This window comes from Mobula birostris, chromosome 9 (genome assembly GCF_030028105.1).
Source record: "Mobula birostris isolate sMobBir1 chromosome 9, sMobBir1.hap1, whole genome shotgun sequence".
In the NCBI taxonomy this organism is placed as follows: domain Eukaryota; kingdom Metazoa; phylum Chordata; class Chondrichthyes; order Myliobatiformes; family Myliobatidae; genus Mobula; species Mobula birostris.
In genome coordinates, this window is record NC_092378.1 from 113,829,274 (window position 1) to 113,842,893 (window position 13,620).

Genomic DNA, 13,620 nt, shown 5'->3' on the forward strand with positions numbered 1-13,620 from the left:
ATGAGTTTGTTGATTCTGTTGGTGTCTGCTACCCTCAGCCTGCTGCCCCAGCACACAACAGCAAACATGATCACACTGGCCACCACAGACTCGTAGAACATCCTCAGCATCGTCCGGCAGATGTTAAAGGACCTCAGTCTCCTCAGGAAATAGAGATGGCTCTGACCCTTCTTGTAGACAGCCTCAGTGTTCTTTGACCAGTCCAGTTTATTGTCAATTCGTATCCCCAGATATTTGTAATCCTCCACCATGTCCACACTGACCCCCTGGATGGAAACAGGGGTCACCAGTACCTTAGCTCTCCTCAGGTCTACCACCAGCTCCTTAGTCTTTTTCACATTAAGTTGCAGGTAATTCTGCTCACACCATGTGACAAAGTTTCCTATCGTAGCCCTGTACTCAGCCTCATCTCCCTTGCTGATGCATCCAACCATGGCAGAGTCATCAGAAAACTTCTGAAGATGACAAGACTCTGTGCAGTAGTTGAAGTCCGAGGTGTAAATAGTGAAGAGAAAGGGAGACAAGACAGTCCCCTGTGGAGCCCCAGTGCTGCTGATCACTCTGTCGGACACGCAGTGTTGCAAGCACACGTGGTCTGCCAATCAGGTAATCAGATGTGACCCTTTGATTGGAAGTCCTCAAGGTTGCTCCACAGAATCTAAGCTTTTGGCACAATTTTGTTTTAAATGTTCACTGTCATGCCATCAAAGCAGTAGCGCATCTTTGCTTGTGTGTTTGACATCACTGGAGTATGTTGCTAGTGAAAAGCAATGAGCCAGGTCAAATTAACATCACTTTTGAGAAGCACGATAATAAGTCAATGATGTCCTTTTGCTTTGCAATTTGCAAAGTATCTCAGCGAGCTCATTGTGTGATCATTCTAACGTCTGGCATATTGTAGTGGCCTGTAATTCGAAACAAGTTTTGCATCTTTGAATGTACAGCTATCCCAACTCTTCATCCATCTATACTGGTCATGTGTGAGCTCTAACAAGCTGTTCACAGGTTAAGAGTCACGCAAAGTCCCATCTTCACCTTATGTTCACCTTTGGACATTTATGGAAAAGGGAGAATTAATGATAAGGAGCATGGACTCACGTTCACTGATGGTACTTTAGTCAGTGGGCAGTTGTTTCGAATGATCTTTTAACAATTGTCTTGCAGTGTTCAGGCTCGGATATCTCCTGGTGTCAGCCTGACTTTGCCTTGAGAAAGTATGAGTTTGTACAGATTCTTTTAAGGCCCATTCAAAACCTTCGTGGGCTAAATTTAAAAGCTACAGACATATCTTTGGAGGAAATATTAAGAAATAAAAATATTGTGGTGTAGCAACAAATATTATGGAATTCAAAACTGGCCATTTGCAATGACCACCCAAAATATTTTACAGTATCAGCCTGGGGGGTGTTGGATTGGATGCAGCCATGGAAACTTTTAGATCAATGTGAAGCGACATTAATTCACTGCCATTTCTTAAAGTCTGTATCTTCACTGATTCTTCAGCTTAGCTTGAACACATCATAGCTTATTTTATGAACTGTCTAAGCCTTCTTTTCCTGTTCTGATCAGATTTATCGCCTTGGTAAAGGGATCCATGTGGAAGATGGCAAAGTAGTGAAAAATAATGCTTCCACTAATTACGATCTGACTAATAAGAGCATTACTCCAATGGTAAGTTTGAATAATCTCACTTATTTAGTGGCAGATATTGACACAATGGCAGAGGAAATATCACAAACGATTCTGAATGATCTTACTTGCATTTTCTTTTCCCATAGTCTCAAAACACCCGCTTTTCTGTTAATGGCCCTGTCAAACCTCAGTGTGCATCTGTCTTGTTGCTTCATTGCTAAAGGTTATACATTTAACTTCCAATTATCTGGCAAGCTCAGGACTTTGGTACTGCCAGACAGGTAGATTGGTTGGAAACTATTCCCTTTTAGATGTTACACAGTATTACAATGCATTTTTCAGTGAACTTAGTAAATTTAAAGGAAACAGAGGAAATGAGACCCCAGAGAGTTCAAACTGAACTCAGAAACCAGGGCACTGGTGCATTGAAATGGAGTATGTGAATCAGAGCTTCAGAGAATTGAAAGGAGTACCTGGTCCTGGGTCCTGTGAGTTGAAAGGGACTTTAGTAGATCATACTGGAAATTCCAAGTGCTTGGACGCCAGCCCGTGAGAACAGCGAGAAGAGTTTTAAATCGAGAAGATTTTAAAAGGAGACAGTTATTTCTTCAGCGGTTGGATCAGGGCATGACTGCGCAAGCGCGTGGATGTCAGCCAGTGAGAACAGCGAGAAGAGTTTAAAAAGAAGACAACTTTATAGAGCGGGCTTTAGAGGAGCGAATGATGGAGAGAGGGAGACAGAGTAGGGAGGGTTTGGTGATACTGGGTCGAAGTGAGGTAGGTTAACTGTGTAGAATACAGACAGGAAGTATGTGTGTGAGGCCGGTGTTCTGTGCTCGGTGTTAGATGTGGGAAGTCCTGGAGACTCCCAGCCTCCCGGACGGCCACATCCGCACCAGGTGCGTCGAGCTGCAGCTCCTTAGGGATCATGTTAGGGAACCGGAGATGCAGCTTGATGACCTTCGTCTGGTCAGAGAGGGTGAGGAGGTGATAGAGAGGAGCTATAGGCAGGTAGTCACACCGTGGCCTCGCGAGACAGATAAGTGGGTCACAGTCAGGAGAGGGAAGGAGAAGAGTCAGGTACTAGAGAGTACCCCAGTGGCTGACTTCCTTAACAAGAAGTACTCTTATAAGTACTGCTGGGGGAGACGGCCTACCTGGGGGAAGTAACAGTGGCCGCACCTCTGGCACAGAGTCCGGCCCTGTGGCTCTGAAGGGTGGGGAAAGGAAGAAGATGGCAGTAGTGATAGGGGGCTCTATAGTTATGGGGTCAGATAGGTGATTCTATGGATGCAGGAAAGAAACTTGGATGGTAGCTTGCCTCCCAGGTGCCAGGGTCTGGGCTGTTTCTGATCGCGTCTACAATATCCTGAAGTGGGAAGGAGGACAGCCAGAGGTTGTGGTACGTATTGGTACCAACGACATAGGTAGGAAAAGGGAGGAGGTCCTGAAAACAGACTACAAGGAGTTAGGAAGAAAGTTGAGAAGCAGGACCACAAGGGTAGTAATCTCGGGATTACTGCCTGTGCCACGTGACAGTAAGTATAGCAATAGACTGAGGTGGAGGATAAATGCGTGGCTGAGGGATTGGAGCAAAGGGCAGGGATTCAGGTTTCTGGATCACTGGGACCTCCTTTGGGGCAGGTGTGACCTGTACAAAAAGGATGGGTTGCACTTGAATCCCAAGGAGACCAATATCCTGGCAGGGAGGTTTGCAAAAGCTATTGGGGAGAGTTTAAACTAGAATTGCTTAGGGTGGGAACTGAACTGAAGTGACGGAGGAAAGGGAGGTTGGCTCACAAATAGAAAAAGCTTGTAGGCAGTGTGAGAGGGAGGTGATAGAGAAGGGACACGCTCAGACCGATGGTTTGAGATGTGTCTATTTTAATGCAAGGAGTATTATGAACAAAGCGGATGAGTTTAGAGCATGGATCAGTACTTTGAGCTATGATGTTGTGCCATTACAGAGACTTGGATGGCTCAGGGGCAGGAATGGTTACTTCGAGTGCCAGGTTTTAGATGTTTCAGAAAGGACAGGGAGGGAGGCAAAAGAGGTGGGGTCATGGCACTGTTGATCAGAGATAGTGTCACGGCTGCAGAAAAGGAGGAAGTTATGGAGGGATTGTCTGCGGAGTCTCTCTGGGTGGAAGCTAGGAACAGGAAGAGTTCAATAACTCAACTGGGTCTTTCTTTTAGACCACCCAATAGTAACAGGGACATCGAGGAGCGGATATTGAGACAGATTTTGGAAAGGTGTAATTATAACAGGGGTGTTGTGGTGGGAGATTTTAATTTCCCAAATATCGAATTGGCATTTCCCTAGAGTGAGGGGTTTAGATGGGGTGGAGTTTGTTAGGTCTGTTCAGGAAGGTTTCTTGCCTACAAGAGGAGAGTCTGTACTTGATTTGGTATTGGGAAATGAACCTGGTCAGGTGTCACTTCTTTCAGTGGGAGGGCATTTTGGAGATAGTGATCACAATTCTATCTCCTTTACCATAGCATTGGAGAGGGATAGGAACAGACAAGTTAGGGAAATGTTTATTTGGAGTAAGGGGAAATATGAGGCTATCAGGCAGGAAATTGGAAGCATAAATTGAGAACAGATGTTCTCAGGGAAATGCACGGAAGAGTTGTGGCAAATGTTCAGGGGGTATTTGTGTGGAGTTCTGCATAGGTACATTCCAATGAGACAGGGAAAAGATGGTAGGGTACAGGAACCATGGTGTACAAAGGCTGTTGTAAATCTCATCAAGAAGAAAAGAAGAGCTTACGAAAGGTTCAAAAACTAGGTAATGTTAGAGATCTAGAAAATTATAAGACTAGCAGGAAGGAACTTAAGAATGAAATTAGAAGAGCCAGAAGGGACCATGAGAAGGCCTTGGGGGGACAGGATTCAGGAAAACCCCAAGGCATTCTACAAGTATGTGAAGAGCAAGAGGATAAGACGTGAGAGAATAGGACCAATCAAGTGTGACAGTAGAAAAGTGTGTATGGAACCAGAGGAGATAGCAGAGGTAGTTAATGAATACTTTGCTTCAGTATTCACTATGGAAAAGGATCTTGGCAATTGTAGGGATGACTTAAAGTGGATTGAGAAGCTTAAGCATGTAGATATTAAGAAAGAGGATATGCTGGAGCTTTTGGAAATCATCAAACTGGATAAGTCTCAGAGACTGGATGAGATGTACCCCAGGCTACTGTGGGAGTCGAGGGAGGAGATTGCTGAGCCTCTGGTGATGATCTTTGCATCATCAATGGGGATGGGAGAGATTCCAGAGGATTGGAGGGTTGTGGATGTTGTTCCCTTGTACAAGAAAGGATGTAGAGATAGGCCAGGAAATTATAGACCAGTGAGTCTTCAGTGGTTGGTAAGTTGATGGATAGGAACCTGAGAGACAGGATTTATGAACATTTGGAAAGGAAGAATATGATTATGAATAGTCAGCATGGCTTTGTCAAAGGCCTGATTGAGTTTTTTGAGGATATGACTAAACACATTGATGAAGGTAGAGCAGTAGATGTAGATATGGATTTCAGCAAGGCATTTGATAAGTTACCCCATGCAAGGCTTATTGAGAAAGTAAGGAGGCATGGGACCCAAGGGGACATTGCTTTGTTAATCCAGAACTGGCTTGCCTATAGAAGGCAAAGAGTGGTTGTAGATGGGTTATATGGAGGTCAGTGACCAGTGGTGTGCCTCAGAGATTTGTTCTGGGACCCGTACTCTTCGTGATTCTTATAAATGACCTGGATGAAGAAGTGGAGGGATAGGTTAGCAAATTTGCTGATGACACAAAGGTTGGGAGTGCTGTGGATAGTATGAAGGGCTGTCAGAGGTTACAGCAGGACATTGATAGGATGCAAAACTGGGCTGAGAAGTGGCAGATGGAGTTCAACCCAGATAAGTGTGAGGTGGTTCATTTTGGTAGGTCAAATATGATGGCAGAATGTAGTATTAATGGTAAGACTCTCAGCAGTGTGGAGGAACAGAGGGATCTTGGGGTCCGAGTCCATAGGACACTCAAAGCTGCTGCTCAGGTTGACTCTGTGGTTAAGAAGGCATACGGTGCATTGGCCTTCATCAATTGTGGAATTGAGTTTAAGAGCCGAGAGGTAATGTTGCAGCTATATAGGACCTTGATCAGACCCCACTTGGAATACCGTGCTCTGTTCTGGTCGCCTCACTACAGGAAGGACTTGGAAACCATAGAAAAGGTGCAGAGGAGATTTACAAGGATGTTGCCTAGATTGGGGGAGCATGCCTTATGAGAATAGGTTGAGTGAACTCAGCCTTTTCTCCTTGGAGCGACGGAGGATGAGCGGTGACCTGATAGAGGTGTACAAGATAATGAGAGGCATTGATTGTGTGGATAGTCAGAGACTTTTTTCAGAGCTGAAATGGCTAGCATGAGAAGGCACAGTTTTAAGGTGCTTGGAAGTAGATACAGAGGAGAAGTCAGGGGTAAGTTTTTTACACAGAGAGTGGTGAGAGCATGGAATGGGCTTCCGGTGAGGGTGGTGGAGATGGATACGATAGGGTTTTTAAGGGACTCCTGGATAGGTATATGGAGCTTAGAAAAATAGAGGTCTATGGGATACCCTAGGTAATTTCTAAAGTAAGAACACGTTTGGCACAGGTTTGTGGGCCGAAGGGCCTGTATCGTGCTGTAGGTTTTCTATGTTTCTACAATTAGGTGTTCCTAGAAAGAGACATCTACAGTAATAATATTGATGCGTATAAACAAGAATAAACGATGTTCCTGCAGTCAATATTATTTGCATGCTATCTCCATTGTAAGATTCAAAGCAAGGGATGATCAGGTGTATAAATGTGTGGCTGAAAGACTGGTGTAGGGGGCAGGGCTTTAGATTCCTGGATCACTGGGGCCTCTTCTGGGGGAGGTATGACCTGTACAAAACGGACAGGTTACACCTGAACCAAAAGGGATCCAATATCCTAGTGGGCACATTTAATACAGCTGTTAGGGAGGGTTTAAACTAATTTGGCAGGAGGATGGGAACCAGAGTGATAAGGTTGAGGATGAAGAAAACAAAAATAAATCAAAGATACCGTGCAACAGAGATTATAGAAAGAGCAGGCAGGAGATGAGGCTTAATCACAGCCAGTGGCATGAGTTACAGGGCAATAGAGGTATGGTGCAGTTAAGACAGAAAACAACAAATACTGGACGGAAAGTGTTACATTTGAATGCATGCAGCATAAGGAATAAAATGGATGATCTTGAAATTCAACGACAGATTGGCAAATATGACGTTGTGGCCATCTCTGAAACTTATCTAGAGGATGGCTGCCATTGGCAGTTGAATATCCAAGGATATACGGTGTATCGGAAAGATAGGTTGGTAGGCAGAGGGGGTGGTGTGGCTCTGTGTATAAGAAATAATATTAAATCATTGGAAAGAGATGACATAGGATTGGAAGGTGTACAGTCTCCCTGGGTTGAGTTAAGAAATGGCAAGGGTAAGAAGTCCGTAATGGCAGTTGTATACTGGCCTCCAAACAGCAGCTGGGATGTGGATTACAAATTACAGCAGGAGATAGAAAAGGTGTGTCAGAAAGGTAATGTCATGATAATCGTTGGTGATTTTAACATGAAAGTGGATTGGGAGAACCAGGTGAGTACTGTACTTCAAGGGTGAGAATTCGTAGAATGTCTAAGTGATGGATTTTTTAGAACAGCTTGTTGTTGAGCCCACTTGGGGATTGGCTGTGCTGGATTGGGTGTTGTGCAATGATCCAGAGGTGATAAGAGAGCTTAAGGTTAAGGGATCCTTGGGGAACAGTGATCACAATATGATCAAGTTCACATTGAAATTTGAGAGGGAATAAAATAAAATACAATGTGTCGGTATTTCAGTGGAATAAAGGAAATTACAATGGCATGAGAGGAAAACCGGCTGAAATTGACTGGAAAGGGACATTTGCAGGAAGGACAGCAGAACAGTAATGGCTGGAGTTTCTGTGGAAAATGAGGGAAGTGCAAGACAGATATATTCCAAATAAGAAGAAATTTTCAAAGGGAAGAAGGACACTACCATGGCTGACAAGTGAAGTCAGAGCCAAAGTAAAAGCAAAAGTAAAAGCAAAAGAGATGGCATACGAGGAAGCCAGAGCTAGTGGGAAGATAAAGGATTGGGAAGCTTTTAAAAACTTGCAGAAGGAAACTAAGAAGATCATTAGGAAGGAAAAGGTGAATTATGAAAGGAAGCTGGTGACTAGTATCAAAGAAGATACTGAAAGCTTTTTTTTAAGTATATAAAGAGTAAAAGATAGTAGAGGGTAGATATAGGACCAATACAAAATGACGCTGGAGATATTGTAATGAAAGATGCAGAAATGGCAGAGGAACTGAATGTGTATTTTGCATCAGTCTTCACAGTGGAAGACATCTGCTATATACCGGACATTCAAGAGTGTCAGGGAGGTGAAGTTTGTGCAGTGAAAATTACGACTGAGAAGGTGCTCAGAAAGCTTAATGGTCTGAGGGTGGATAAATCTCCTGGACCTGATGGAATGCACCCTTGGGTTCCAAAGGAAGTAGCTGGAGAGATTGCAGAGGCATTAACGATGATCTTTCAAGAATCGATAGATTCTGGCATTGTACCAGATAACTGGAAAATTGCAAGTGTTACTCCGCTATTTAAGAAGGGTGGGAGGCAGCAGAAAGGAAACTATAGACCTGTTAGTCTGACATCAGTGGTTGGGAGGCTGTTGGAATCAATTGTTAGGGATGAGATTATGGAGTACCTGGAGCACATGACAAGATAGGCCAAAGCCAGCATGGTTTACTGAAAGGAAAATCCTGCCTGACAAACCTACTGCAATTCTTTGAGGAAATTACAAGCAGGGTAGACAAAGGAGATGCAGTAGGCGTGTGTACTTGGATTTTCAGAAGGCCTTTGACAAGGTGCAGCACATGAGGCTGCTTAGCAAGATAAGATCCCATGGAATTACAGGGAAGTTACTAGCATGGGTGGAGCATTGGCTGGTCGACAGAAAACAGAGAGTGGGAATAAAGGAATCCTATTCTGGGTGACTGCCGGTTACCAGTGGAGTTACACAGGGACTGGTGTTGGGACCGCTGCTTTTTATGATGTATGTCAATGATTTGGACTACAGTATTAATGGATTTGTGGCTAAATTTGCCAATGATACAAAAATAGGTGGAGGAGCGGGGAGTGTTGAGGAAACAGAGAGCCTGCAGAGTGATTTATATAGCGTAGGGGAATGGGCAAACAAGTGGCACATGAAATGCAATGTTGGAAAGTGTATGGTCATGCACTTTGATGGAAGAAATAAACGGGCAGACTATTACTTAGATGGGAAGAGAATTCAAAATGCAGAGATGCAAAAGGATTTGGGAGTCTTTGTGCAAGATACCCTAAAGGTTAACCTCCAGGTTGAGTAAGTTGTGAAGAAGGCGAATGCAATGTTGGCATTCATTTCTAGAGTTATAGGATATAAGAGCAGAGATGTGATATTGAGGCTCTATAAGCCATTCATGATGCCACACTTGGAGCATTGTGTGCAGTTTTGGGCTCCTTATTTTAGAAAGGATATACTGACATTGGAGAGGGTTCAGAGAAGAATCACAAGAATGATTCCAGGAATGAAAGGGTTATCGTATGAGGAACATCTGGCAGCTCTTGGGCTGTATTCCCTGGAGTTCAGGAGAATGAGGGGGGATCTCATAGAAACATTCCGAATGTTAAAAGGCCTGAATGGATTAGATATGGCAAAGTTATTTCCCATGGTAAGGGATTCTAGGACAAGTGGGCACGACTTCAGGATTGAAGGACGTTCATTTAGAATTGAGATGTGGAGAAATTACTTTAGTCAGAGGGTGGTAAATCTGTGGAATTTGTTGCCACGAGCGGCTATGGAGGCCAAGTCATTGGGTACATTTAAGGCAGAGATAGATAGGTTCTTGATTAGCCAGGGCATCAAAGGGTATGGGGAGGAGGCAAGAGAGTGGGGAAGACTGAAAGAATTGGATCGGCCCATGATTGAATGGCGAATCAGACTCAATGGGCCGAATGGCCTACTTCTGCTCCTATATCTTATGGTCTTATGATAGTGGTGAGTGATGGAGGAAAGGTTTTGTGTTTACCAATCTTTCCAACTGACTCAACATTTCATAGTCTGGAGATTGCAAAGAGCAATAATTTGGATTGCAATTTAATAGGCATGTGGAATAAATCAGCAGTTCAAAGAATCATTTAATTTTAAATGTTAAACCAATGCATATTATTATCATTAAGTTCTTTTTCATAATGTTCTATTAAAATGATCTTGTATCTTATCATGCAAAATGATATTTAACTGGATAGTTATGAGTTGGATTTTATTACATATAGCTTTCAAATACATGTATTCATTCATGTAATTGCGCAAATATTTCAGCTTAAGTACCGAAAGGCTGATAATACTATTTATTTTGTTTCAGGGTGGTTTTCCACACTATGGTGAAGTGAACAATGACTACGTTATGATAAAGGGCTGTGTAATGGGAACAAAAAAACGTGTGCTTACGCTCAGAAAGGTACAATTTGTGCATGTTCTGGGCAGTACAATGTACTGGGGAATTTTGTTTTCCTATTTATGGCATGTTTGGATAATGAAATGCCAGGTATAACAATGTAGAATTTTTCTCAGATTATCTCCGTGCATGAACTGTTAAAATAACTCTTGACAGGTGGAGACGGTGGTGTTGAGTTGGATCTCATGTGATTCAGGTCCTAATGCTTGGGTCAGGCACACTGCAGTTGCTTCAAGGAAGGGGAATTGATGATTACAATTGGGAATTAATCACATGATCGGCAAGTAATAGACAAGATTTTATGAAAGTGAAGGAGAAATGGAATCGGTAGTGGTTAATGGATTTCAGAGAGTGTGGAAGATTGTTGTGGGGTAGAGCTAGGATGACAGTCATGAGAAAAAGTGGTCTGGGGAGGTAGGTCGCATGGATGGCTGGTGTATTTAATATGGAGGTAGGAGGAGCACCTGAAATCAACAATTACATAATAAGATAAATAAGAGAGTAAAGATCCAGTGATGACCTCCACCAGTCCACTGAAGAGCAATCACTATGACTGGCTGGATTATCCTTGGCACATATTACTGTCTTGCTGGATCATATTTTATGAAGAAGACCTTAATCAAGCAGAAAGCGGTTCATTTAGAGATGTAAAGGAAATAACGTGAATGGGTACCTTTATATGAGCCATTAGGAATGTGAGACGTTGGTAGATTCCTATCATGGAATGACTGCACCAGTTGTCTTAATGGATTCTTTGGAACTCAAAAATGCAACATAGTTAAGTTTCAAAGAAAGTGTCTAATATAGCATGAGGTTGGCGCAGATGCAGTGAGAGAGCAACATATGTATTTCTTATAGGTCATTATGAGAACTGGGTAAATGTCTCCAGTAGTTACCTGGGTGGAAGTCTATGTGATTTGAGAATGAATAATTTTATTTCATTCCATTTAGAAATACAACACTTAATAGGCCCCTCTGGCCCAGTGAGCCCACCCTGCCCAATGACCCCCATGTGACTAATTAACCTGTCTTTGGAAACACACACAGTCATGGGGAGAATGTACAAACTCCGTGCGGACAGCAGTGGGAATTGAACCCGGGTTACTGGTGCTGTAATAGCATTACACTAACCACTACACTACTACGCCACCCCCAAAAACACTGGAAGAAACTAGTCCTTAGTATATCTTTGCCATTTCACATTCCAAATGATTTCCTGGATCAACTATTTATCAATGTAATTCTGTAAATTGCAAGGTGCTTAAAACGATTCTGTTTTTTGCAGTCCCTTCTTGTCCACACAAAACGATGTCACTTGGAAACTGTGGAGCTGAAGTTTATTGACACAACTTCAAAGTTTGGCTATGGGCGTTTTCAGACACCTGAAGAGAAAAGAGCTTTTATGGTAAGTTTGCTTCAATGTCCTGTAACACGCTTCAGATCCACTGGGGTAACTTGGACATTGTGTGATAGTGCAAAATGGACGATGATGAATTGGCAACCTATCTTAGATCATAGAGTTCCATTGATGTTACTGGAAATAGTAATAGAAAGAAGTTTGGAACAGTTTACAATCTGCAATGACATCCTCAAAAGGTAAAAACTACTGCAAGGTGTACTGTATGACTACAGGTGTGTTGGGTGTGAAACAGTTTATTAGGGAGTTGTGCCAGAGCTTGAGATCTTGTGGAGAGGAAAGAAAAGTGGTAAAAATCAAATGAGTGTCAATAAGGAACTGCATTACATATGGTACATTTTTATTATGTATGGCTAATTCAGTAGTCTTATTGGAATTGTTCAGTGCCCCCAGGCTAAGCTATGCCAGGAACTCTGTTACATAAGCAAGAGCATAATGCCTGTTCCGAATGCAAAAACATTGAAACCATGTTATGCATACTTAATCATAGGATTGATGATACATTTTTGCTCTAAAAGAAACCAATCAGACACAGATTGTTTTACATTCTCTTATTATTTCCATTATTCAGGGCCCACTCAAGAAAGAGCGAGTACAAGCAAAGGCCAGCATCCCGACTGAATCTTAAGAAGATTGATACGAAGCATCACATCTGACAATGGATTGGTGTAAAAGATAATAATAAAGAGAAAGGCCATGCTCAGTATTTTTGTCATCTTGTCTATATTACTTATATAACAACAACAGCTGCACTTTCACATAAACAGCACAAAATGAAACTTTATTCAGGAAGTAGAATCAGTACTGAAATATCAATATATCGGCTATTTCTAGTTCAAGGTTCAAAGTAAGTTTATTCTCAAAGTACATATATGTCACCATATACTATTCTGAGATTCATTTTCAGGATGGACCAACAATCAATGTGCAAAAGACAACAAACTACAAATACATAAAGAAAAATAAAAGAAACAATAATAATAATAAATAAATATCGTGAACCTGAGATGATGAGACCTTGAAAGTGGATCCATACCTTGTGGGAATAGTTCAGCGATGGATCAAGTGAAATTCAAAGTTCAAAGTAAGTTTATTATCAAAGTACTTATATGTCACCATTTACAAGCCTGAGATTTATTTTCTGCAGGCACACTCAATAAAAATAAATAAATAAATAAATAAATAAATAATAAATGAATAAACAATTAATATTGAGACAATGGGATGAAGAGTCCTCAAAAGTGAGTCCATTGGTCATGGGAACATTTCAATGATGGGGCAAGTGAACTTGAGTGAAGTTATCCCCTCTGGTTCAAGAGCCAGATGGCTGATGAGCAATATAAAGTTTCTGTACCTGATGGTATGAGTCCTGAGGCTCCTGATCTACCTTCCTGATGGCAACAGTGAGAAGAGAGAATGGCCTTGATGGTGGGGCTCCTTGGCGATAGATGCTGATTTCCTGCAACAGTGGTCCGTGTAGATGTGCTCAATAGTGGGGAGCTCTTTCCCTGTGATGGACTGGGCCGCATCCGCTACTTTTTGTAAGCTCTTCCATTCAAGGGCACTGGTGTTTGCATACCAGGCCATGATGTAACCAGTCAATACACTCTCCACCACATATCTATAGAAGTTTGTCAAAGTTTTAGATGACTTGCTGAATCTTTGCAAACTTCTCAGGAAGTAGAGGCGCTGCTATACTTTCACTGAAATCTCACTTACGTGCTGGACCCAAGGCAAATCCTCTAGAATGATAACATTGCTGTATTATTTAATAATATGTGAAGGAAAATAATCTTATAGCCAAAGGCTGTTTTATGTATTGTAGCTTTGTTTCCATGGTTGTGTCCTCCAGTAGTGGTGGCTGCATTCCCATATTTTTTCTCTCGTTTAAAATACCCGTTGGTGGTGATTGTCATTTGCCGGTAGGCCAGTTCATGACTGAAAATAAAATTAGCCACCACTGAACGGGCCACTGTTCATTCCAAGGACCCGTCTAATTCATTCACTTGC

The 13,620-nt window shown here is 42.3% G+C and overlaps 1 protein-coding gene across 1 annotated transcript in view; it reads left to right on the forward strand.

Moving 5' to 3' along the window:
• Positions 1–12,316, forward strand: part of LOC140203442 (large ribosomal subunit protein uL3-like) — a 31,388-nt gene extending 19,072 nt beyond the window's left edge. The window contains exons 7-10 of the mRNA XM_072269501.1: positions 1,570–1,671; positions 10,101–10,196; positions 11,479–11,598; positions 12,182–12,316. Of these exons, the coding sequence (XP_072125602.1) occupies positions 1,570–1,671; positions 10,101–10,196; positions 11,479–11,598; positions 12,182–12,238 (375 nt within the window). The 3' untranslated portion in view covers positions 12,239–12,316. The remainder of the gene's footprint in view (positions 1–1,569; positions 1,672–10,100; positions 10,197–11,478; positions 11,599–12,181) is intronic.
• The last annotated feature ends 1,304 nt before the right edge of the window (positions 12,317–13,620 follow it).